Source organism: Amblyomma mixtum, chromosome 3 (genome assembly GCF_055824585.1).
Source record: "Amblyomma mixtum isolate Tamu chromosome 3, ASM5582458v1, whole genome shotgun sequence".
In the NCBI taxonomy this organism is placed as follows: Eukaryota; Metazoa; Arthropoda; class Arachnida; order Ixodida; family Ixodidae; genus Amblyomma; species Amblyomma mixtum.
In genome coordinates this window covers 254,110,994-254,138,583 of record NC_143014.1, presented here as the reverse complement: position 1 = coordinate 254,138,583, position 27,590 = coordinate 254,110,994, and the positions used below count along the sequence as shown (strand labels likewise).

General features: G+C 46.5%; 2 protein-coding genes across 2 annotated transcripts in view; both read right to left on the bottom strand.

The window, feature by feature from the left end:
* Positions 1-10,989, bottom strand: part of LOC149354400 (nose resistant to fluoxetine protein 6-like) — a 65,976-nt gene extending 54,987 nt beyond the window's left edge. The window contains exon 1 of the mRNA XM_089583315.1: positions 10,365-10,989. Within this exon, the coding sequence (XP_089439441.1) occupies positions 10,365-10,653 (289 nt within the window). The 5' untranslated portion in view covers positions 10,654-10,989. The remainder of the gene's footprint in view (positions 1-10,364) is intronic.
* A 14,457-nt stretch (positions 10,990-25,446) lies between these two features.
* LOC149354399 (nose resistant to fluoxetine protein 6-like) overlaps positions 25,447-27,590 on the bottom strand; it is a 50,951-nt gene continuing 48,807 nt past the window's right edge. The window contains exon 15 of the mRNA XM_089583314.1: positions 25,447-26,179. Within this exon, the coding sequence (XP_089439440.1) occupies positions 25,880-26,179 (300 nt within the window). The 3' untranslated portion in view covers positions 25,447-25,879. The remainder of the gene's footprint in view (positions 26,180-27,590) is intronic.

Below are 27,590 nucleotides of genomic sequence, written 5' to 3'. Positions count from 1 at the left end.
GTGGAATTCATTGGCAAACCGCCTTCCTCTCACGTTTTCCGCAAGCTTCACGATGCCGACCATGTGTAATCAAACTGTTTTAACGAGCACGAGCAGGGCAACATTCCCTAGAGCTTTTCGGCAAAACTTTGCCCACGGCGCTGCAGAAACTTCAGGGAAGTGTCGCGTGATCATTCAGCCTGAGAACACCGCCGCCATTCTTCGGCGCCGCCTATACACCCTCTAAAGAAGCACTAGAATAAACCGCATCTGCAGCCTTAATGTGCCCTGTTATTGCACCGAAGCACTGCGTGTCACAGACTGGCACCGAACAGCTTGATACCGGTTATTCAAGGACAAAACAGTAGCATTGAGAATTAGCACGGTCCTCTTTGTAACAAGATTCTGCGACTTGTCATTAGCTACATTTTCCTAATGAGCTAATTTTCTTCAAATTTACTTTGCTAAATGTGATTCAAGAGATGCTGGTATTATGGAAATAAATGATTCATAAATTAACTAAATATATTCAGTCAGGTGGTTGTTCACAGCGTGATGCAGGTAAATCGGGCAGAATGCCATGCACTTAAAACTAATTACATAACTCACATATTGACTCATCGCTAGCACCCCTGTAGCCTCCCAACGCTGCAGCACGATTCACGTAAGCGATAATACGGGCACGTGGATTGGAGACGGAGCAGCCATCACGGACATTTTAAAAGCCTTGCAGAGTAATAATCCCATATAATTATACATGGACTTCCTATTCCGTACAGATAAAGAAGAAGTGGCGTTTGCCATATGTAGGTGGTCTCATCTGCTAGGCACTAGGGTCTTTCATATACCTTAACAGTCTCGTCTACCTTTTCTTGAGCAACCTGCACACAAGAAAAATGGTGGTGCTCTTCTGGCCATGCGGGTGGTTTATTGATGACCCTATTTTATTTCCTCATTTTATTCTATGTACTGTCGGTGGCGCCTATTGGCTACGCACTCTCTTAAGAGAGCGGCAAGGCTAGCTTATTTTTTTACTGCCATAGTCCGAAGCAATGTTATATCAGAATTCATTGTTGGCTTTCGACGATACACAATATATTTTTAGTGTCGACCAACAACTTTATTACAAAAAGGTTACAACTTATTGCAACTTTATTACAACTTTATTACAAAACAATGCCGTTTCCGCAATGAAACCGGTTAATGTTGGTGTGTCGCAAGGAAGCATTTTAGGGCCGCTTTTATTTTTAATCCACGTAAATGACATTGTACACTGCACAGAAAATTCTTCGGTTATTTCTTATGCTGATGACACAACACTGTTTATTACAGGCAGTTTGTGCAAAGATATTAAAAACAAGGCCAACAAGACGCTGGCTGATTTAAAGGTCTGGGCTGAGGTGAATTGTTTCAAAATAAATCCCACTAAAACAAAAGTAATTTTGTATACGCCTAGAGGCAAAGTGTTGACAGAACAGATGGATTTGTTTCTTTGCTCCCAACAGCTAGAGATGGTGGACTCTGTAAATAGTCTTGGAGTACATTTTTCAAAGCATCTTATTTGGAATCAGCATATCGACTACCTCCAATTTAAGTTTTCATCTGTCATTGGTGCCATTGCGCGTGTGCGGCGCTTAATCCCTGCTAAAGTGAAACTTATGCTTTACAATGCTTTAGTGCTATCTCTCATGCAGTACTGTAACATGGTGTGGGGCACAACTGGTGTGACCAATTTGCGCAGGCTACTTTTACTGCAGAAGAGAGCAGTGCGTTAAATTGCTGATGTACATTTCACTTTCTCCACGAAGCCTCATTTTTCAAAGTTTGATATTCTTCCTGTGTTTTGTTTATACAATTATAGGTTGATTGTACGCTATAAAGCTTTCGTTAAATTTCATATGGATTATGCAATTCGTCTTGCAAGACTACAGGTGAACACAAGTGATCTTCAAATCAGATACAAAGAAATATGGTCCGTGCCCACCCCTAGGACATCCTACGATGAACAATCATTATCTTACACGTTGCCCACATTGCTAAATTTACTAAACCGTGTGGAGTTTGATCCCACCTGTAACCAAAACGACATCGTCAAACACTTTTGCCAACTTGTTTTTTTGCAAGACTAAAATAATTTCATTTTGTTCGCGACAGCTTCTGTTGATACTGTTAATTATTTGTACCGGCACTTTTGTTTGAGTTTCTTTTGCGTTTGCCTTTTTTTAGTGTCTTTGATATTGTCTGTTTTTGTAACTTTGATGTATGACTGGCCGTCATCTTGCTGTTTGCCAACTAGTAAGGGGTCGGGACCTCGTCAAGCTCCCCGAGCTTTTAGTCCCGCACTCCTCCTTCTCAAAGGAAATAAAGGTGATTGATTGATTGAAATGTTATGGGGCCTAGGAGCGGGCTCTTGCAAAGTGCGAAGAGCACATGTGTCGCGATTCGTAGGACTTTTCGCACGCGTTTTCCTGTTGGCGAGAGTCCTTGTACAAGGAGCTCATCTGCCACTTGCATTCACACTCAGCCCTTGATTTTTGAGAGGCTTCTGCCGTAGTACGCTTCCGAGTACGTATCTCAAGCGATCAGCTTATTTCTTTTTTCTTTGGCGAAAGGCGTTGGTTATAGACTCGACCAAGTTCGAGTCAGCCATATACGCTGGAACACGGCCAGTTTATTTGGCTCCTCCAAACGAAGTTGCTCTCCTTGACCAGCGCCTAATGCTATGCAATTCATCTCTTGTCGTCTTTTCTATGCTGGCACTAGCGGCACTGATCAGCTGCCTCGGTTTTACTTAAATCACAGCAGGCTTTGAAAAGCCAGTTACGGATGAAACACGTGCCGATCGCACATCGAGAGATAGCGCTTGCGAAACATTTTTTTTTCTGCAGTTGACAGCTAAATACATGCCATTGTGCATTCTACAGTTTGCCCATAGATACGCACCGTTATGCCGAACCACTTTTAGCACTTCATAATTGGAAATACGCCGTATAAATAGGTATCGTGCTTCGGTGCATCCTTAGGGACCCAAATGGTGCGCAGGAAGTGGGCGCGCATGATCCTGAACTAGGTAGAATTTAATTATACCTGGGAAATCACAACACGCTGCACATTACAAATTGATTCAAATCGTATATGCTTGTGCTTGTTGGTTCATATTTGAAAGGTAAAAACGTAGCGCAAAGAGACAAGGACACAGAGAGACAGACAACATACGGCGCCGTGTGTTGTCTGTCTTTCTGTGTCCTTGTCTCTTTGCGCTACGTTTTTACCTATGATTCAAATGCTTCAGACATTTTGCAGCACACAGCGACCATAAATCCTTGACCACTGGCCATTCTGCGCAACGAAGCAAAGGCATACTTTGCCTCGTCAGGCAAAGTATGCCTTTTGCCACGTCACCCTGGACAACCTCTTCGTTGTCTTAAATAAATTCTGAATGAATGAATGAAAGTGAAGCTTCTCAGGCAGTGATATTAATAATGCGAAAGCCTTAGAAGGTTATGATGACGCCGGAAGTGTCCGCAAAATGTGTCGGCGGAAGTTGGTACCCCGTAACGTCATCGGTCATATGACGTCATGAGACATTGGAATGAAAAGAAAATTGAACAAAAATAAGATAAGAAATCTGGGGTCTAGGTGGTAATTGAACCAAGGCCGTCGGCGTGCGAGACGACGCGACAGGACGACGCAAAATTTAGAGTAATGACGTCCCAACCGAGCTTATTCACCTTCGCTGTCACGTGCACGCAGCAGGGAGAGGGAATGGTAGAGACAGACGCGCCGCGCAAAACCGCGTCCGCCGTAATCAACGACGCTGGTTTGAGCAGCAGATATCTCTGGAGCAGACAAAATCCCAGCTACGTCATCACTGGTTGACCTTAATGCGGTGGCAGCATTCCCGAAAACCTTTGCCAAAATTTTCAGCAACCATTCGTTGCACTGCATTCTGTGTGGTGTCATAGCACATCTCTTTTGCATATAGCTTACGTGTTTTAGTCAAGTTAGAGGCTAGCGTGCGACAGGGGTTTAGACCAACTACATACGCACTTTCAATTGCATGCTTTGTGAGTATACATTTCCTCTTTACTGCGGTGGAGGTGTCCATCGAGATGGCGAGATTTGTGATCTACTGCGCCCTTTCCGTTCCTGAAAACGCATGCTTTTGCATTGCTCCAAGTAAGCAGACTTAATTAGCCTAATGTTTTTTTCTGCATGTTAATAGAACTGAGAAGCATAATATAATTCAAGCCGTATACCTCGTCGAATGTTTGTCTATCAACCTTCTTGGCTAGTAAAATAAGGTAGAGGCGTCATGGATGGAAATTCCTAAACAAGTTCTGTCATTTTTCTCATACAATTCTGGGAGTCAAATAGCGTTAGATAAGGGCAAAACAGCCATGGACTTTCTAGAAGAAGGCGCCATTCATGGATGGTCATGAATTACAACGCCAGACAACTGCCCACGTAATGTGTGTGTGACGAACAGAAATGCGTTCATCTTCTCACCTTTAGAAACGAAGGAATAATGACAATTTACGATACTCTTAAAGCTTACTTTCACGCGTTAGTTACAAAGCAAAGGACAATAGGTGAGCATATTGAGGTGGCGTTACTGAAGCGAGCTCTTTATTGAGCTGACTTGCGCCCACAAGAAACTAAAATCGGCGGCGGCGATAAGAACAAACGTGCTCGGCACTCGTCCATGTATGCACAGCATCACCACCGCTCTCGCCCGCGCTTGATTTCAAGATGACCAAGCTATTTCTAGATAACGCGCGGAGATCGCCTACGACAATCGCGAACTACGTAAAACAAATCACATGCGTCTACCAACATTCCAGATAAATCTAGTAGCATGGTTAGTTAGAAATCAAGTGACTAGGCCGCGTGCTGTCCGTTTTGAACACGAGAGATTAAGCATTACAAAGCTTTAAGGCAATGTATTAGCTTTTTAGGCAATGAAGGGGTGCTGACACCATGCTTCTTCATTCTCTGTTTCAGGAATTCTATCTGTGATATTCTGGGAGGGGGCACTCCTTATTAGGTGTGGACGCAAGAGGATGCAACTGCGAGCTTGCCCGGACCCCAGCGGTATGGATGCATGCGACTGCATAGAAAAACAGGCGCTTGTCCTGTGACTCGGACGAATTGAACACGCAGCTGTGTAGAATCACCTCCGATGACATCTCTGGCAGAGCCTACTTCATTGTTTTAAGGAACAAGGCTGTGATGAAACAACTGAAGGCGTCATCGCTTTCAAGCATGCCTACTGATAAAGAGGCGCGAAAACCTTATCCGGGCAGTGCACTGGTTTTGCCCGTGGACCCCACTGGCACCCTACGACTCTCAAAAGGCATTTTCTTTTCTGATGAAATTACGCATTTCACAGTACGTGTTCAGGTATGAGGCGCACAAATTTCACGAAATTCACAACAGCAAGGCATCTGGCTGCAGTTACTGCATGCGCGAATGAAGCACTCGAAATTCATAATGCTAATGACCATTCTATGAGCACACCCTCCCCCTGTTTGTCTAGGAGGCAGTTGGAATTCCTGGGTGTTGCGGCAAATGATTAATCCTTTCCACATGCCCATTCATGCCTGATTGTTTCGCTGATGTCTCGTTTCTGCATAGGCGCTCACTCTCCTTTCCTTCGGCCTTAATTTATTGTTTTTATTTTTATAATTTTATTCTCTTTTGCGCTTCTACGGTTTTAAAGCTTTTATTCGCACTTTTGGCCACTTGTCTATTTTAAAGTGTTGTACCAGCCAAGGCCCTTCAAACAATCGGTTCTTTTCGATTTTAGCTTCAGTTTTACGCCATCCTTAGTAAGCTTTTTACTTTGTGGCCTGACTACACTGATTCCCGCCTATCGGGGAGGAATCGACATTTTTTCACCCCTTCCTACTGCATATTTAGAGCCCTTGTTTCGAAATATGATTTCAACTGTTAGTCAGCGCTCGTGTTGGTTTCTTCCTTCCTGTGTCCTTCCAAGCGCTGCTTTTTTTTTGATTGCACAAAATCCCACAGTCAATTCTGCCGAATTTCGCTAAGCTAGGCAAAGTCAAGATCTGCTGTCTCCCAGCAGCAGGCCTGGATCATGAGCACTGCATCATTTGCGATTTTCATGTCGCCACACCCAAAGCAGACTTATGGGTTCTTTTCAGCGCAGTGATAGGCTGGGCGTTCAGTGCGAAATCATATCGTTTGCAGACAGCGCGTTTCATATCCTCTTCGTACGCAAAACCTGGATTTATTCAATGGTCGAGGGCGGAGGTTTCCATCCCCCTGTATTGTGGAATTCATTGGCAAACCGCCTTCCTCTCACGTTTTCCGCAAGCTTCACGATGCCGACCATGTGTAATCAAACTGTTTTAACGAGCACGAGCAGGGCAACATTCCCTATAGCTTTTCGGCAAAACTTTGCCCACGGCGCTGCAGAAACTTCGGGGAAGTGTCGCGTGATCATTTAGCCTGAGAACACCGCCGCCATTCTTCGGCGCCGCCTATACACCCTCTAAAGAAGCACTAGAATAAACCGCATCTGCAGCCTTAATGTGCCCTGTTCTTGCACCGAAGCACTGTAGCCTCCCAACGCTGCAGCACGATTCACGTAAGCGATAATACGGGCACGTGGATTGGAGACGGAGCAGCCATCACGGACATTTTAAAAGCCTTGCAGAGTAATAATCCCATATAATTATACATGGACTTCCTATTCCGTACAGATAAAGAAGAAGTGGCGTTTGCCATATGTAGGTGGTCTCATCTGCTAGGCACTAGGGTCTTTCATATACCTTAACAGTCTCGTCTACCTTTTCTTGAGCAACCTGCACACAAGAAAAATGGTGGTGCTCTTCTGGCCATGCGGGTGGTTTTCTGATGACCCTATATTATTTCCTCATTTTATTCTATGTAGTGTCGGTGGCGCCTATTGGCTACCCACTGTCTTAAGAGAGCGGCAAGGCTAGCTTATTTTTTTACTGCCATAGTCCGAAGCAATGTTATATCAGAATTCGTTGTTGGCTTTCGACGATACACAATATATTTTTAGTGTCGAACAACAACTTTATTACAAAAAGGTCCAGCTGAGGGAATACTGTTTGGGGGATAGTTATTTCATCATTTTAAAAACTGTTCAAGTTGTGACGACAGACGACAGATCAGGAACCACATTAACAGTGCAGGTACACGCAACTTCCGAATTTATAGTAGAAACTTCACGGCAGGCTAGATTACACAAGGCTCATAGAAAAAGTGGAGGGCATGTGCAAAACATCATCATCATCATCATCAGCCTGACTACACCCACTGCAGGGCAAAGGCCTATCTCATGTCTCTCCAATTAACCCTGTCCTTTGTCAGTTGCCGCCACTGTATCCCCGTAAACTTCTTAATCTCATCCGCCCACCTAACTTTCTGCCGTCCCCTGCTACGTTTGCTTTCTCTTGGAATCCACTCCGTTACCCTTAAGGAGCAGCGGTTATCTTGCCTTCGCATTACATGCCCTGCCCAAGCCCATTTCTTCCTCTTGATTTTAACTAAGATGTTATTAACCCGCGTTTGTTCCCTCACCCACTCCGCCCTCTTCCGATCTCTTAACGTTACACCTATCATTTTCCTTTCCATAGCTCGCTGCGTTGTTCTTAACTTAAGCTGAACCCTCTTTGTTAGCCTCCACGTTTCTGCCCCATAGGTGAGTACCGGTAGGATGCAGCTGTTGTACACTTTTCTCTTCAGGGATATTGGTAAGCTACCATTCATGACCTGAGAGAACCTGCCGTATGCGCTCCACCCCATTCTTATTCTTCTAGTTATTTCCCTCTCATGATCCGATTCTGCGGTCACTACCTGCCCTAAGTAGACATATTCTCTTACTACTTCCAGCACCTCGCTACCAATTGCGAACTGCTGTTCCCTTGCTAGGCTGTTGAACATTGCTTTGGTTTTCTGCATGTTAATTCTTAGCCCCACCGTTCTGCTCTGCCTGTCTAACTGATTGATCATGCTTTGCAGTTCTTGTCCTGAGTGACTTAGCAAGGCAATGTCATCAGCGAATCGCAAATTCCTCAGGTATTCTCCATTAACTCTTATCCCCAACTGTTCCCATTCCAGTCCCCGGAATACCTCCTGTAAGCAGGCAGTGAAAAGCATTGGCGAGATCGTTCTCCCTGCCTGACACCTTTCCGTATTGGAATTTTATTGCTGACTTTATGGAGAGCTGTAGTAGCTGTGCAATCGTTATAAATATCTTCCAATATTTTCACATAATACTCTTCCACACCCTGATTCCGCAATGCCTGCATGAAAAGCACGCAAAAAGTAAATTTAAAGTTGGTAGGTGCATCCCCGTTTTATTGCTGCAAAACAAAGCACGCAAGAAGTAAGCAATCAGAAAGCAGGGCAGAGATAAAGATAAAAAATAAAAGAACAGACCTGCAAACTCGGACAGGGAAGCGTGAGCGGGTGGTCCAGCGTCGCTGCGCCCCTTGTTGCCTGGGATGGCCTGATTCTGATTAAATTTGGTAGATGCATCCCCGTTTTATTGCTTCTCTTCTGCCCTTTGTCATCGTCAGTGAAGCGCAGATATATTTAGAATAGGTCTTACGGGGTTTAACGTTCAAAAACGACTCAGGGTATTGCGGGACGCAGTATTAAAGCGCTCCGGATAATTTAGACCACATGATGTTTTTTTAACGCGTACACACAGCACACGGGCCTCTATAATATTTCACCTCCATCGAAATGCGACCGCCGAGTCCGGAATCGGACGATATATTTAGAGTGCCCTCTGAAAATATGCGGTGCTTCTGCCCTGGCGACAAGCTTGCATCACAAAAGAAAGGAAACAAATCAAGATAGAGTTAAAGAATCGAAACGCGCGTGATATACTACGAATGAAGGCAACAGACTCCCCTTTAGAATCCATTTAGTAGGAAACTCCGCTATTCACTCCCGAAAAAAAAATAAGTAAAGAGAGAACTAATGAGGAAGATGCAGAAAAAACTGCGACAAATCCTGATCAGCTGATCCTCCACTACTTAGAATGGACCTAGCAACGAGAAGACATACAGTTAAATTGATGGCATTTGCAAAACTTGGGCATTTTTGCTGCCCCTGATGCTGTCCAATCAACGCGCTACGTATTACTACTACACTCGTGCCGTTTTCGGAAACGAAGCTTAGAAAAAAACTTCGGCCGCGTTCAGAAGGTTGTTTGCGTTTTAGATTGTTTTTTGAGTATCCAACGTCCTAGCCGTGCACCAATGGATAGCAGATGACGGGGTAAGAGTGTCTGTCCGCGGCGTATTACGCAGCTAGCATACGTACAAAAGCATGCATGTCGTATTCAGAAAGTTTTTGATACGTATCACTATGCATACTTGGTCGCCTCAATCCTTAGCTATCTTGCAGCTTTCTGCCGTTATTGGCCAGCATCGACGCCTTGGTAGATCAAGAAGTGAAGTTGATTTTCTGCGTTAAGTGCTTTGGTCAGGTTCAAAGTGTATCCGGTTCAGTTCTCTAAAATTTTTGATGATCTGCAGTGGGAGGCTATAGCCTTTCTTTAAGTGTCGTATACAAGGTGTTTCACCAAAGCCTTTACACAAGTTAAAAAAAAATATTTTAGAGGTAGAGGAGCGCTTTTTCCGGCACAGGATTTTCAGCGGCGTAGTGCATCATAATAGAGCTAAGACGTGCTGACCATCAGGCTGGTTAAGTAATAATGAATAGTAAATATTTTAACTATAATTGTTATTCTCCCCAATTATTCAGAGGTGTGTAGCCCACTGTAAGTAATATTCATATCAGTGTTTAGAAATTTGAAATCGCGGTTACCCTCGACGCTGTGGCCCAGCAAATTTTGGCTATTTCGACGAGTTACGCGCACTGGACAGGTTGCTTTGCCTGGAAGCTTCTCGAAAGTGCATGTATTTTGGCGCGATGAAGCAAAATTTGTTGGGCCACGATGCCAAATCTAAAGTATAAAATATTTCTAGGCTGCCATTTGCGCTCTAGCCTTTGAGCTTCTAATGGACCTCGAGGTTCTCAGATTTCACTCTATATTATTGTATTGTGCTGGGCAAAACACAGGAAATCTCGCTTTATGGCGATTGGAGTTGTCTCGGTGCTGCACAATTGCCGTTATTTGAGGAGAAATTAGTTATTTCCAAAATAGTTTGGCAAACTGCATCAACTAATCTTTGATGCCCGAAGAAAGCTTTAGGCATGCGCATTTCAGACACGCATTTCCACTCAGCGAGTGAAAATGAGCACAAATTTCGGCAAAGTTATTCGCTCAGTGAACACTGCACTGGACGCAACAGCAAGCGACAAGGTACATCATCTTGGTTATTCGGTGATGGCCTCTGAGCGAGACTCACGTCGTAGCGCCCATGGCTCCAAGTTCCGAATTCCGCGCACCATCGTGAGCAGACCGATGCTGCAGTCGGCCGACACCTCGGCTTCCAGGAGCTTCCTCGTGAACGACGGCGCCGCCCCATCCATGGCACCGGCGATCCATTCTTTCAGCTTGTTTACATAGCTGACGTTTCGCTGCTCGGTCACGGATCCGGAGGAATCCCCATCGGTTCCTCTGCCACCGAGGCAGCACGTAAGGCACCCGCAGAGAAGCACCGTCACCACGATCAGAACACCTTTTTGCAAACTCATGATGTCGCTCAAAACGCCTAAAACACTTGAACGGGTGCAGGCTGGCAGAAAAGCTCGACTGCTGCTTGCAGATAACTAATTAAACTGATGCATATCTTAGGAAGCTTTTTTCTGCTGATCTAAAATTCCTAAAACACCTTACTCGTTCGAAACCACCTGAAGCTCTTCGCGAATGGACCTACTTTGGAAGTGAAGCCCCAAACAGCTCAACTGCATGAGGGACGCAGCAGGAGTGACAAGAGATCAGGTTCACGCGTGCTAAAAGCGGCTACTCGCCATTCACCCCTCTTATAACGCACACCGTCATGACGCTCGTACTGGATATCGCTTCACAAAGAGGCCCTACTGAAGAAAGACGATGAGAGGACCAATCCGATAGGCTCTTCGCCCTCGCTTTCCTTCTTGGCAACGACTTTACGACGCCGTGTGGAATGGGCTTATTTGGCACATACTTCAGTTAATCCTTTATTTATGTCGGTTTTAGCCATCGCAAAATCGTTTCCTGGCACCCTCAAGGCATGGTTTCAACACTTGTGAGGCATAGTTGCATCCTGCTCGGCTACTTGGGAAATGGTTTTGGGGCTGTTCGGCGCACAGCTTACGTAATGATAGCTTGCGCACCCTGGACATTAAAAATAACTTGTCCATGCTCTGCACGTGTGGACCTATGGACCAAGTTTGCTCTGTTGAGCTTTTCCTGGATGACGCACCTTCAGTAAAGCGTCGGCTACGCTGCATGTTGCGAATTCATGTTGCATGAAGCCTTTTTGCGCTTAGTTCTTTAGTTAGGTGCAAGGACATTAACGCCGTATTTCTGCCAACACTGAACTGCCACCCATAACTCGCGATCATGCAATAAAATCTTAATGAATCGAACACGATTTTATTCCAACTTCCTGTTTTTACGAGCAAACTACTTGGCCCCAAAAACATTAAATGTAACGAAGAGGCTCAAGTTAATCCGAACTCCGCGTAATTCGAACTAAGTTTGATTCCTTTGAGTTGAACTTGCCGGGAATCGACTTAGTGTTTCGCGAAATTGATGTTTATGGTTCGTCTTTAGCACCACTTTCATATTGTCACGACCAGAGGAGCCGTGAAGGTAGACGTCGGGAAGAACCCAAGACTGGGAGCCTTCTTTTAATTATGGAGCCAGCTTCCACGACACAGAACAGAACAGCGCGCCACGAGAGCCCACCGCCGCTTCGTCGTCGTCTTCGACTCAGCGCGGAGGCCGCGCGGCGCGTTAGGCGCGTGGCAATATGATCAGAGCTGCTGCTACAATGAAAAATCGCAATTATTACACGTTTCTAACGCGCTGCTTCATTATGACCATTATTTTTTATTGCATAAAGTTAACACAGATTTGAAAGAAGCTGCGAGCCACAGGATAAGAACCGCAGCGCCGACAGTTACGAGTTGCCGTTACACCTTAATTCAGCATTCGCGTAAAGGTGCTTTCTACGAGGAAGTCTAATTATAGGGGCCGATTTTTATGCGCTGCGCATGAGATGCACAATCGAGGACAGGATAGTCACATTCTTGCGGCGTGGTATCTTAGCGAATATTAATGGGTATTTGGCACTTATTCAAGTAAACGCCTCTTGTGCGCTTGCACATTAAAGCAGCATGCATATTTCTATATTTATATACATATTTATCTTATACACATTTATACATTTACATACATTCACACACATATAGGTATTTATTTTGCGTGCATATTCATTTCAAAGCATACATATTTCCATTGCTTTCCGAGAGGGGAGAAATGAAATCCCGAAGTGCGGTCCGTATGATTATTTCCACGAGTGTACGTAAAGGCTAATTTTTTTTTGCTAAGCGTTTCACTCTTTCCAAGCGCCATTTTTGCGACTTATTCTGCGCTAAATGTCCGTCTCGAATTGCTCTCTTCTCCACGGTTTTGCGTTTTGTGTTTTGATTTATTCATTAAGATATAATGATGGTTTTGAAAAAGTGCTTCTTTATGATAAGGTGGTGTGTTTAATATGTCCTTGAGATCGGTCTACATGAATCCCTCTTTCCCTCGAGCTGTGTCTTTTCAATCAAGGATTTTAGTAAAGGCTCTAGCAACCTTTCCTTCACCAACGCCATCATGGCTGCCACTTTTTCCTTCTCTCTTATACACAGTCGGCAAAGATTTTTTCCTTGAGTTTCTAATTTTCTGCTTGTTCTGATTCCTGTTCAGCCCAAAGAATTAAGCAACCCGGAATTTAATTGGTACTGGTGAGCGTTTTTTAATTTCGTGAAAAACGAAAGTGTGCCCGTTTTTTGTTTTATTACATTGCATTAAAGGACTAATTGTGTAATGGCGCCTCCTCATTTTGAAGTCATGGCGCTCCAATTCGGCAATTTAAGTTTGCTGTCTTTTTGCTTTATTGCAAGTAGAAGTAACTGAAAGATGTTTTAGTTAAGCTAACGCGCTGGCTTTGTAGAGTTGATGGCTGCCTTGCTGCCATCCTGGAACAGTGTGTGCAAATGTCGAAAGCGATCTGATCGCTGTGCAGGTTACTCTCGTAAAAGGATGTTTGCGCACCTTAAGATTTCGGAACAAGTTCACAAAATATTTCTTTTTCCAATATCGCCTAACCGGAAATACACTAAAAAAAACAAATCAAAGTACATGGAACCCATGACCAAATCGGAAAAGTTTATTTTTCCTTGGATTCTATACTTTCTGAAGCAGACTGCTACAAGTAAGTGGGAGGGCAAAAATTAGGCAATATGTCCGAATGCATGCTGCGATTTGTGCTCAATGATCCAACAGCTGTCATCATGAAAATCAGTCACCTCGGATGGTGCGCAATGGTGAAAAGAATTTTGCGCTTCTTTACTTTTGTCCACGTCAGCGCCTACTTAGCGCCCCCGATTACGTTCAGAGCGTATACCTTGACTTTGACTGCCAACAGTATTACAGAAGGACGCTGAAATAAGAGGTCAACTCACTTGGGTCGTCGCGAGTATGAATACATATACTGGTCCGGATAGCCTGAGGACATCCAAAATCTACTTTCACACTGCTGTTAAGGTTCAATGAGACTTTTTCACAGAGTCATACATGGACAGTGCTCTACGCCCTTGCGTAAAGCGCTTGGATTGCGGACTGCAACTGTGTAGGCATCATTCCCGAGTGGCCTTGGGGTCATAAAAATAACTTGTCCGGCATGAGTTCCGGAACGGATCGCGGCTGACTTAGAAAGATTAAAAAAATACTTCGATGCCTAGGATGCGCTGTGTTGACAACTTACGCTGAAGAGTACATGCCGCTCATTCAATCTAGCCTCTAGTGAAGTCTGCGGAGGAATGTACGTGTCGTTCCCCAACAAAGAATCTAGGAAGGAGGGAACTGATTTAGCTGTTTTCTTGTCTTGAGGTTACCATATTCATCAATCGGAAAACAACATCAATTTACTGATCCCTTGGAAATGGTTAGTTAAGACCATGGTTGCGCCACTAAACGGGCCGTACATTCAATTAAAATTTTCGCTTAAATGCTGCCTTATTGCGATTCAAACATTAGTACCAGAAAGTTTCTTATTAATGTGATGAGGCGGAAATATGGTAACTTCTCGGTGATATTACGTTCATTGGCTCTTTGTGTTTTTGACAAACTAATGAGAAGCGTAGAAGCGGAAAAAATGTCGTGATCAGCTTCAAACAGAGGAAGCAACAGCTAAATACTTGGAAAGAATGCCTCGTGGAGCTTTATAGACCAGGATTGGAGTCTCAGAATGAATATTTTCCACACTACAATTAACAGCTGTATTTCTTACGACAGTATGCGGTACCGCAGCAGTGGAGCAGCCGGTTAAGCATCCGCCTCGCATGCAGAAGGTGCTGAGTTCGATCCCTAGTGCCGCAGGGCTTTTACATGATCCTACAATGGGTACAAGCTTGTTATTGTCTTGGTGGCGGCTTATTAAGGCAAAATGCTTCAAAATATATATTTGCCCCAGCTTTGAGTCGACGAAAATACCTTACGCCATGGCACACTGTGGCCACAGAAGCCCTTGCGCCAACAACAGAAAAATCACGATCATCACGTCCAAGCGGGGTCATGACTCCTATTTCGAGGAAATCATACGTCGGCGTTGTTGATCAATGATGCGCCTTGATGGGAGTTGCAATAAAAACTAAAACAAGCATCAGTGAGTGCAGTGGGCGGAACACGCTGCTTGGGGAAGTCAACTCGAACTAGTAAAGATAGTGCCCACAGCCTTCGGTCCTCGGTGGCTATCTCGAGACGCTAGTTTGCAGTGATACAGTGAGCGTCAGGAATCTTGAGTAAAATATTTACAGCGACTTAGCCCAAAAGCACGACGTGTGATCAGCTTTCGCTGGTTCGCAAAACGATTAGCACAATGACGACTCCACGCATGGCTGTGTTACGAGTGTGTTCATATTAAGCAAGGGTTGCAGTGATTGTTTTATGGAGCGAGAAAAATACGGGCATGGAGTAATGCAATGTTGCACAGTGCTTTTGTGGGCCCTGTCCTCTGAGCGTTTATCCTATGATAGACGTGCCGCAGGGTTTGGCTCTGGCTTCCCGGACACATGCAGCGTTCCGAGAACAACGCGACAAATGTGCAGTGTCGCGGCTGGCGGTATTACGAGTGTTCCGAAAAGTTTCTGGGCTGACTTTGTTGACAAGAATACACATTACACACTTAAGTTCGAGTAACAAAGACTAAGAAATAGACATCTTGTGCAGAAAAACGCCCTCCCAGCATTGATGCCAGTGCTGGAAAGCGGCCTGGTAACCTTTTTTTTTTTTGCGTAAACACCTGCAGAATATTTTAAGCAAAGAAGGGAAGGGGATGAGGGGCGCGTTACAAATATGACAGAAGCCAACAGCCACAGAAACCAAGAGAAACAGGGGATTTGTAATTTTATTTATTTATTTTGTGGTGTTGATCAATTTAGAATATTACTGAATATGTTATCGCTTAAAGCTAATTGATTAGAAAAGCAGAAGAAAAAACAACCACATGCCGCCGGTGGGATCCGAACCCACGTCCTCCGAATTACGCGTCCGGTGCTCTACCTCTGAGCTACGGCGACGGCTGTCAAATCGTCTGCTTTCTGGGGTATTTATATTTGCAAGTAACTTAACCTTGAGAGTGTCCATCAGCGCCACCCACGTTCAAAAGCGGCGGACGTAGAACGTCCTGAGTTACCGCAGGTGTGACGTAGAACGTCATCGAACGGAGAGGGTGGAAGCTGTGTGTGAACCCTCTTATGCTTCCTATGGCGTCAAGGCTGCCAGAACCGAGGACCTCGCTAAGCAATTAAGCAAAGAAGAGAAGGGAAATGAGGGGCGCGTTACAAATATGACAGAAGCCAACAGCCACAGAAACCAAGAGAAACAGGGGATTTGTAATTTTATTTATTTATTTTGTGGTGTTGATCAATTTAGAATATTACTGAATATGTTATCGCTTAAAGCTAATTGATTAGAATATTTTGAGATTTGTGCAGGACCTCGGCAGTGATGTGAAAACGGCAGCTATATCTTTATTCGCTGGAAAAGGAAAAACTCAGAAGGCGACATGTCTGGGGAGGCTACGGAAGCCATACCATATTCGGCGTGACGATAAGCTCAAGAACGAGGTGTGCTCGGTGGGAGAGTGTACAATGAGAAATGCTGTTTCCCCAGCTTAGCGGTCAGCAGTTCGAGGACAGATTGGACAGCGACGCAGCATGATAAATTCCGCCTTTTAGAGTGTCTCCACTGTCTCGTTTGCCACATTGTCATTATGTCTAATGCTACGATGCTCAAGCCCAAGTTCCGTGATAGGCTGCATGTTTTCCGGGATGTAGCTCATGGCTCGTGTTCTAGATGTGTAGTCGTCTTCAGTGGATGCTGAGTTCACAAGCTCCTGTGCAACTTGGAACATTTGTGATGACTGTACTCTTGCGGCAGCACAATTCACATCTCTGTGGCCGAATCTCTCAGATTAACGCAAGATTTCATGTGGGTTCACAGTTCCAACTTTTTGTCATTGATCCCATTGAAAACAGCCTCACACATGTGCTTACGAAACTGCCTCCAAACAACTCTCAATCTTACAAAGCGGAGTATTTAGGCACAATGCCTTATTACGTTTTACGCCACTACCCCCTTGAGCGCACCTCGGTGATGCCATTTGCTGGCGCAATACTTAGCTAGTCCGGAGTCGTTTCGATACACAATTGCACAATAAATGCGATAGGCACTTCTGCACGCGTGTGCTTCTTCTAATCGCACGGGGTGCATTTGGATGAGGTTGGGTTGCAGACGTTTCAGCGTTTTCCGGGAAGGCGTTTGGCGGGTCTTCTTGCGACAGCGCGTCTCATCTGATGACTACAAAGGCACCATGAAGCTCGAGACACGAGCTGCGTGCAGATAGTGTTTGCGTGATCGAGACTCCACCGTCTTCCGGTGGATCACGCAAACGCGCTCAACCTGCCAACGAAGAAGATACGTGTTGTACGAGGAGCGAAGCGCACGGGACGGCGCGGACATTAGATAGTTTGCGTACTGACGCAGACTTATTTGAGATTACCGTACGCCTCTACACATGTGCAGTGGCCTCATCTGGCCGGGCATCTGCCAACGCCCCCAAGTAGCCCAAGACATTGGCCCAATATTAGATATTTTTTGGCAAAGAGTGGCTATAAGCAGGCCCACAGTTGCCGGTGTGTTTCTAATATTGGATATGGCAGTCATTAACACATGGTTGCTCGTCCCTTCCCCACTATTGACTGCGACATCATGAAATTCTTGCAGTCATGTGCCAGGTTAGCCAGAGTTCCTCCACTCTTCTCACAGATGGCTATGCAAGCGAAAGATATAAAAAGTTTTTTTTTTTTCAAAACAAATGTGCCGCATTTCGCAAAACTATGGAAGCTGCCTTTTTCAGAGGTGTTATTTTGAAGTTCATGTGGAGGAAATGCTACAACCTGTGCCTTAACTTTACTTCAGTAGAAATGTTTAAAAAATGAGCTCGCAATTTAGAGGTGTGTAGTTATGATACTACAACAAGGAAATGCGTCTATTTGCTTTAAAAGATTGAGTAACTTGTTTTTGTAACTTTGAATATGTTTATTGAGGGTGCAACACGGCCTATTAAGAATAGAAATCAGCCGTTTGGAACAAGGCAAATTGAGTAAATGCACTTCTACTTACTGCAATTAATGTGGTGGCAGTTCTTAAGCACCAAATAAAAATTGCCCTGTAAAATATCTCGCGAGTATCTTCAAACAAAGTGTGCCTGTCAAAATTCAGAGTTACTTAATATTTTTGTTTTTCTTTTGCGATGGCCGCACTCAGGCTGATGATCACGACAATATGCATCTCTTTGCAGGTTCCACGTGTATCGTGAGGTCATTGTGCAAGAGCCAGACGAGGAATGGGTTTGCAACAGTCCTCCTGCAAGATAAGTGCGACGATTAATTCCGGTATGGCTCATCAGTACACTGGAGGACAGCTTCGTTAAGTATGGATGCCTTAGCCGTGCCACAGCAGCTTTCCAAGCTGATTTGTCTAACCTAAATCATAGGCAGGAAATTTGAAAGTAAACGATTTCTCCACAGCGTTGCCACCTTCGTCTTGGGCCGACCTTTCAATTCCTACCCAGAATGGCTGGTGGTGCGCAAGCCATCGTGCGCGTGGTTGAAACATGAGCCATGTAACTAGATTCAATAAACGTGTTTGTATTTCGGAATTCTTTGGCACGTTCATTCTCTCATTATTTGCTAACTAGCTAGAATGATACATCCACGATGCCAGTCATTCAAGGAATGCAAGGAATGCATATTCAAGGAATGCATGCCGAAAGTTCGATGCCAATGTTAAAAAGTTGGATGCCTGTGCTTGAAGGCTACAAAGCCGGTCTGAAACCTGTATTCACCCATGTTGCGCGACGAATGTCAGGACACCGTTGGGCGCTCCATTGCCCGAATGGTGGTGTAATGTCGGCTATAAAGTCAGGCCAACTTTCGAAAAAACAGCGGTTTGCCGAAATACCAGCCTAGGGACGATCCTAATGCTAGTTTTTCAGGGCATCTGCGGTCCAACATTGGCGTGGTGATTGGGCGGCCGTGCGCTGGAGGCGTCTGGCAATCTGGTTTACGCCTACGTTTGTACATCTCTGCTGTGCAAAAGCCGTTTAACTGACAAAGACGACTGTGCTAAACTTGACCTAAGGCAGCTAGTGATGAAAAAACACACAAATGCGCCCTTTTTTGTGTGTAGAAATAATGTGAAGTCTAGCTATGCAAAGTGGGATCCAGTTTCGTTCCACGCAGAGTTGTTTCTCACTAACATCAAATAGATTGCTGAGGTGATTATAAATTAATGCTGGACAAGCCTACGATTAGTCGTACACGTAAAATAGCGCCGTGCTTGTGTTCCGGTAAACACCATGCCTCAGCTACTGGGGGCCAGTTCTGGCTGCTTCTGGTGCTGCTAAGGTTTCACGCTACTCTGTGCGTAACACATAAGACAGCTTGCTGTTGTCTTCCTCGTAGCTGCAAAGTACCCACGTGTTATCTTTATGGCGGGGATTCTTGGATGCCAGCATACGCTCTGATCACAAGATAGCCAGAGCGGCAGCGCTTGTTTTAACGTGATTGCGTTGCAGTCCCGTTCACCAGGAAATTAGGCGTCGGCGTTGTCGGCGTCGTTGTTGTGAGCGAAAAATCACTGGCATCGCTTTGGCAGGTGATCCCAAGAAAGCAACGCAGGAGGCAGGTGAGCCACCTAGGTCAGGTGACCTTGCGGCGTCACCAGAATCTGCCCGTCGTAGCAGGTGGCAGTTAAATTAATAATTGGGCGTTCGGGAATAGCAACAAGGGCCACACGAGGTCAACCAGTGGCAGCACCAGCCATCGCAGTGCAGTGGCGCATCTCGTAACCGCTGCACCACTCTGCCAGGAGGGGTGTGAGGACTCCCAGGGATCTATGAATGTAAAGTAGAGGTCGACCTTCTGCATATATGGGTATTAACCCATTACGCTATCGCGTCATACCCTTAGGGCAGAGGTTATGTTTACCTTCGAATTTTTTCTTTTTTCTTATTGCTTCAGTGTCCATCCTGTGCGGACTGTACTACACTTCTGCGCTACTCCGGCACACTTGAAACAAGATTCAGAAAACTTCCCTTCTTTCATTACGTTACTCGATTTGCTGGTATGTTTGTGATGGGACAGCGCCCATGCATCGCGAAATGAAGTCGCAGCCTTGTGTGGGACACGAATCACTTGTATAACCCTTCGGGCATTCGAGTGAGGTTTGCTCGATTTTTAAGTGCAAGTACTCCCCTTGGGCGGAGTTTCGAAGACCTAGTGCAACCTGTGAAATGGGCATGCATATTTTGTACAACGCGATTCATCTCCGGCAAGTTGTTTCAATAGCATCCGAGCATTCATGTGGGATTTATGGGCTTAAGTGCAACTATAACTGCTTACTGCGATTTTCAGACTGGTGCGGGGAAAGGTTGATAGAAATACATAGAGGTAAAACTTTTACTCTAAGGGTCATGAACAAAACAAATCGTTACAAGTTACCTATCCACCGAACCACGCGAAATTGCTGCAGGCCGATAGTTATAAGTACCTAGACGCAACCTTAAACGAGCATCTGAGCTGGACCAGTCATATTGAAACAATTTGTGCTGCCGCTTTCAATAAACACTGCTTTCTCCGTCACAAATTAAAGTTTGCCCCGCAGCCCATAAAGCTATTAGCTTATAACACATTGTTGTGTCCCCTTATTGCTTTTGTGTGTGTGCGCCCCCTCCTAACGACCACTCGCATTCCCCTCCTAACGACAGTTCGCATCCTCCTCCTAACGACCACTCAATCCTCCTCCTAACGACCACTCGCAACCCCTCCTAACGACCGCTTGCCCCTCGTCGCACGCTGTCGCCGGATGCCCCCCCACGGTGCGCCCCCGCACCCTCCTCCTGTTCTGGGAAGCCACTCCCTCCCGTGGACGCTTCTCCGCTCCGTCCTTTCTTCGGGCGGCCAGTTCGGCTCCTGCCTCGGTCGACGCTGGTCGCACCCTCATCGGCTTTAAATAAACGAAGTCTTAAAGTACCGTGTGCGTCTTTCGCTGCATTCAACACAGCGACCGGACACGACAGTGGCGACGAGAAAGTGGATTCGACCCGCGCTACGCAACGCTATTGACAAGCCATGGCTACGCGAGGGTTTCCCAATCAGATACCAGAATTCAACGGCTCATCGTGGTCATCGTGGGTTGGACGCCTTCAGTTCTACTTTGAAGCTAACAACATCACAGACCCAGCCTTGAAGAGGGCCAACCTGCTGACGCTGTGCGGGGAGCAGACCTACGATACTGTCTGCGCCCTTATTCAGCCAAGCACACCAGCGGCAGTGTCTTACGACGACATCGTAAAAGCGCTGCAAAAGCACTACGACCCAAGGCCATCCGAGGTCTACAGCCGGGCTCGCTTCCAACGACGAGATCAACTGGGAGGAGAAACTGTGAGCGCCTACGTAGCCGCGCTCAAGAAGCTCGCTGCCGACTGCAATTTTGGAACGCTGTCGACAACAGCTACCGGGCAGGAGGGAGACGCAGCTTCTTCTGCTAACACCACCATGCTTCCCTTGGACGTGATGTTACGCGACAGATTTGTGTGCGGACTGAGTGACGAGTCACTGCAGGAGCGCCTGTTCGCTGAGAAGGACCTCACATTCAGCAAAGCTTACGACATCGCCGTTCGAGCGGAGAGCGCCGGTCACCAGCAGAGAGGGATTCGCCGGAACACCGAGCCGGTACACCAGACAAGCAACCAGGTGCGCAAGCCTTCTGTTGTTGTAAAATCGGTCAAAAAGGCACAACGCTGCTGGCGGTGTGTCGACCAACACAACCCCCAGGGATGTCGATTCCAGTCAGCCACGTGTAATTTTTGCCACAAGCGAGGGCATATCGAAAGAGCATGCATTACGAAACGGAGACTTGCCAAGATAAAGTCACCTTCTCAGCCTAATCACAGCGTCAACGCCTCAGAGAATACGCCGCTATCTGATCTCCATGGAACAACATCAGCAACACCATCTGTGTTGTACGACCTGAACACCATGAATCTCGGCACGCGACCGAAGATTTTTACAGAAGTAAGCGTACATCACCAGCTGATTAAGTTCGAGGTGGACTCCGGCGCAGCCTGTACTCTGATCAGTGAGGACACGTTCCGAACTTCATGGCCATCTGACGCACCCGCCCTGCAACAAGACGACACGCACCTGCGAACGTGGTCAGGACAGAATCTGCCACTATTGGGCTCTGCCAACGTGCAGGTTAACTACAACGGCCAGACCCATACGCTACCTCTGCTTGTTGTGAAGGGCACAGGATCAAGCCTTCTAGGGAGAAACTGGTTTTCTCCAGTAGGCGTGATGATATGCGGCATACACCAGACGCCGAGCCAGAACATGGTTGGTAAACATCAAAACGCCGATGCGCTAAGCAGTCTGCCACTAGACGCAACTGTTGACGAACCATTTCCACCAGGAGACGTTCTGATGTTCGAAGCACTGCCAGAACCTCCGCTTACAGCAGGCACAGTTGCAGCATCTACGCAGAAGTGCGCAGCTCTCCGGCTAGTTTACACAGCTGTTCAACAAGGCAACGTGCATAAACTCAAAGGGGACAACTTCGACGCTTACCGCAGGCGAGCTACAGAGTTGAGCACCCATCGCGGCTGCATCATATTTGGGTCCCGAGTTGTGATGCCGAGAGAACTACGCGCACAAGCTATGTCTCTCATCCACGCCGGACATCGGGGCATCGTTGCAATGAAAAAGTGTGCCAGAAGCTACATGTGGTGGCCTGGCATTGACAACGACATCGAAACAGTGGTGCGAGAATGCAAGCCTTGCCAGAGCAGCCGGAGCGCCCCGCCGAAAGCTCCTGTCCCAGAATGGGAAAAGCCAGACACACCATGGCACACACTGCACATTGATTTTGCAGGACCAATTGAGGGCTGCACTTTCCTTGTGGTCATAGATGCCTACACAAAGTGGCTTGAGATAAGGCAAATGGGACAGACGACTTCGGCAGCAGTCATTGACAACCTCCGATCATTATTTGCAACGTTCGGCCTGCCGCGCAAGGTAGTGTCGGACAACGGAACACCGTTTGTGTCTGCGGAGATCCTCAAGTTTTATCGCGACAACGGGATCTCATCAGTTACATCGGCCCCCTACCACCCAGCGACAAACGGACAAGCCGAGCGCTACGTAGCCGAGCTAAAACGCGCCCTTGAAAGAGATCAGACAGGCTCGCTGCAGCGCCGCCTTGCGCGCTTTCTCTTCAAGCAGCACACGACGGTTCAGAGCACAACAGGCGAGACCCCCTCGAAAATGATGTTCGAGCGTGAAATGCGAACCCAGCTCACAGCCATCCTCCCCGAGCCAAAGGCAGAGACGTTCCGGGAAGAAAAAGCAATCCCGCGCTGCGGCACGCTTAATGAGGGGCAGCGCGTCCTCGCCCGACAGTTTCTGAAAAAGCCACGCTGGGAGGAAGCTACAATTGTCAGACGCATAGGCCTGCGCTCTTGGCTCGTCAACATACATGGCACAGTAGCACGCCGACATCTCAACCAGCTGCGTAGATTTACGACGCCGTCTGAGAGCTGTCCGCCAGCGGAGAGAACACGTGCACCATCTTCCCACATAGCCTGGCACCTCTTCCCGGAAGAAGAGACTTCGCCCAGGACAGACCTAGGAGACACAGCGAACAACAGCCAGCCTACAAGTGTTTCTCCCCCGAGCGCACAAAGCCAGCGCGCCTCCATGCGTGAGCGCCGACCCCCTGCACGATACCAGGCAACTTTCTAAGGGGGAAGGAAGTGTTGTGTCCCCTTATTGCTTTTGTGTGTGTGCGCCCCCTCCTAACGACCACTCGCATTCCCCTCCTAACGACAGTTCGCATCCTCCTCCTAACGACCACTCAATCCTCCTCCTAACGACCACTCGCATCCCCTCCTAACGACCGCTTGCCCCTCGTCGCACGCTGTCGCCGGATGCCCCCCCACGGTGCGCCCCCGCACCCTCCTCCTGTTCTGGGAAGCCACTCCCTCCCGTGGACGCTTCTCCGCTCCGTCCTTTCTTCGGGCGGCCAGTTCGGCTCCTGCCTCGGTCGACGCTGGTCGCACCCTCATCGGCTTTAAATAAACGAAGTCTTAAAGTACCGTGTGCGTCTTTCGCTGCATTCAACACAGCGACCGGACACGACACACATATATGCGACCTAAGCTTAAATTGCGAGCATATCATGGGATCCATTTTTGAAAAAAATGATTAACATTCCTTGGATATGGTACACACAAAAGCAATTCGCTTGATTTTCAAGTCATCAGACGCATACTTCACCATCTGTTCTTAAGGCCGCAAACAATATTCCACCTTGAATAAGAGAAGGGCAATAGCCAAGCTAAAAGTTCTTTCCTCAGTTTATCATCAGCAGTTTAATTTAAGCTTTTGCGACTACCTCCGCCCACGCTTAACCCGACATACCGGGCACATTCATGACCACAGCTTTATGCCATACTTCGCGCGCACGAAACTCTTTGAAAACTTGTTCTTTGCCCGCACTATCGCTCAATGGAATTGCTTTCCAGGTCATGTCTTTGCCGCTCGCGATGTTGCCGATTTTGAAGAGCGAATATTTTCTCTTATCTGAGTTTGTGTCCTCTTCTTTTTTGCATTTTTTTCCTGGCATGTGTCTTTATTCCGTGACGATACATTTCTCATGTTTCGGCTATTCTCAAATTCGACTGTTTCACGAAAATGTTTTTCTTGGCGCTTGGATGTCTGCGTCTTGCATTTTTTTATTTTTTACTTTTTCCGCTTTTTATTCTAGGACAACGCTATTTTTCGAGCGATCCCTGTTGTCTCCTACTGCCAATATGTTCTTCGTTCACATGTCAGATTCTTCATGATGAGTGTTATTCGTTGAATTTTGATTACTGGCCGTTGTTATCTCCTTGGCTGTTCTTGCAATATTGTCCACTGTGTTTGGCCCTCGGGCTGCAGTATTTTGTGAATAAATAAATAATAAATAAAACGCTTCCCCTGCTGCAAGCATCCGAAAACGTGATTTTCTACAGGTAGCTAACTGACATTTATTCGAAAAATACAAGAGGTGTTAATAACCTTTGCCTCCTGCGGAGCAACATCGCTTCTCACAAATCATCTCTGATCAAAAATCGCTGATCACGCATGAAAATTGGTCATCTATCAGGCGTGAAGATTTTTCGCAAGGCCTGTCTCTGTAAGTGCACGCATTATTACGCCGTGCGTGTATAGTGATATGCTGCTTTGTTATCTTCAGAAATGGAGCCTGGAGTGAAATATGAAGCATAATAGATACTGAAACAGATCTTTTTCATTCCTATTTCACTCACTGTAATTATTTTTGTAACTGTTTATTGCCGCATGTCCTCGCGTTCTTCAAGCATTTGAGGAAATGGTAAGAAGTGAATAGAATTAGGCGGAAAGAACTTTATCATAGCGGTGTTACACTCTCTACATGCCTTCCAAGTTCCTCCACTGCTTACCAATTAACTTCGGGCACAAGGCGCGCTTAACTGCCTTTAGGAAAGGATCAGCAGAAAAAGACAACCTTATTATTATCGCTCTCCACCTTGAACCGTGATCAGGCAACATTAAAATTGAAAGTAGAGCGCGGTAATAAAATCTTGAGGGAAAATAAGAACGAAAGGACGCAGCGTTAGAAGCAGAAACTCCAGAAGCAGTGACTGTACTTTTCTCGTTTACTTCTTTATTGCGCGAGCAAGGTGTAAATCGCTGGGCCTTGCTTACTTGCAGTGATAAACACAAAAAAAATGCGCTTCTAGATTGGTCATTCGGGCCTTTTCTTCTACACACTTGAAGCGTCGAAAGCTATAAAAAAAAACTCCTTCTCGGGGCCTCTAAGAAAGCATGAATGCGACCATAAAAAACAAAAATGGCTTCACCATGGCTGTTTTAATTGTCTCTATAAAAGCTAACGCTGATGCAGTTGCCAGACACAATTACATCATTAATCGACAAAATTATGGAATTAGTGATCCAATCGTCTCTAAATAAGCTCCAGCGGCACGAAGGGCATAGATTGCACTTGCATTACTTTTATCTAGAAGCATAACAGCCCTGAGTTTGTCCATTACGATCTGTGCAACTGGATATTCTTTCAGAGGCGGCACGTTGTCAGGTTGCCCTTTTCGTAATGCCACCCATTAGATGTCTTCTTTCCGTCGCCGCTGTTTTGTAGCGAGGCTACCTTGTCAGCTCGGCGAGTCGGGGCTACCCTCGGTAATTTGTGCTCTTCAGCATCAGCATTTGGCAGCTCGTTTACTGCCTCCTTGGTCGACTTCTTTCGTCGTGGCTCGAAGATGAGTTTTTCCAGCTTTCCCGTCGGTGCCTCGCAGGTGATGAACAGCAGGTAACTGAGAAGGAAGCTCCAAAGAAGTATGTTGAAGAAGAAGGAAACCTGTCAATAAACGGGATCAAGGCACAAAAGGAATTAGTGCTTGCAGTAATGAGAATTATAATTTGTTTTATAAATGCTAGCTCGAAACATCCATTCATGTGAACATCCGTCGAAAACGTTTCAGATGCAACACCACTGAATGGGTATCACCAATTATGCCGTGCAAAAAATGGCGCCAGGATAAATTTAAAAGGTTTAGTTAAGCTGTTTCCAGTGCGTGCCACTTGAATGCAAGCAAGAGATCGCTCAGATGGCTTTTTTTTCATATGTCGACTCTCTTACGATCCGCTTTCAACGTTACTTTTGAGTTTGCGTTAAGCTTTTCGAAAGCTTGCCTAACCCTGCTGTGTTCTTGCAGTAGCCGACGTCGGGCGGTAAGCTCACACTTCGGAGCCTTCTAGTAATTCGCGATTTCGCAAAACATTCGGAGCCCGCGCTTGAAAGTTTTGTCGTCTGCTGCTTTTCCGCTGCTACCCGAGCCCTCACTTCAGGGTCTTGACGCACCGCGCAGTTGCATACTCAACATTTCGCTCTTGTCACATTCGCTTGCGACGTTGTACAGACTACCCATGCTCCCCTTCGGCTTGCCAACGTTTTCAAGCTCTTGACTATCTCTTCAGCGACGAGCTCGAGCGTCCACGCGCCGTTGCTTTGCTTCGTACATCGCACTACTCGACCACCACAGCAACACTCGGCACCGTTTGTGACATCAGTGGGCCTCTTCGATTATCCGCCTCTGGCAGCCCGCGGGTAGCTTGCGGGCTGCCCGAGCGCGCTCGATTTTCTCGGGTAACTCCGCCCACTTTCGGTGGCTGCCCGGAACGCGTTCGTTTTTCTCTGGCTGGGCGCTTTCGGGCTGCCAGCCGGCGGCCAGACTCGCCAGGACGATTTTGTGCTGGCAGCACTCGGGCAGCTAGCAGACGACAGAGAGGTGTATGGTAGCGGGAAGCTCGCGCGGCCATTTTTATAAGGACTAGAAGGACCGCGGTTCTTCATGCGATGTTTTTCGCGATGCAGGCGCTTGTTTCGACTAGGCCACGGTGCATATCGACTGTGTCGCCTGCAATGGCGCCTTTTGCAGTAGTTCTCGCTGTTTATTGATATATTTTGCGTGCGTATGCGCGATCATATTTCGATCGTCTCACCACCTCGCAAGCACAATTGATCGCTTCATATTACGATCGCATACTTCTGATTCATAAAATATTTCGGCTGTTAATTTCGTGCGCCCGGCGGATATTGCGATGGTGTTCGAGGCCTTTCATGAGAGCAGCCGGATTCCAGTTCCGAGTACGCGTTCAGACGCGCGCATATATGCATGTGCTGAACGTGTTTTACGAAGTGTTGGTTGAGCGCGATACGGGAGCGTATGGTCTTCATTGCGTTTGGCGCAGCGCAAAAGTGGATATGC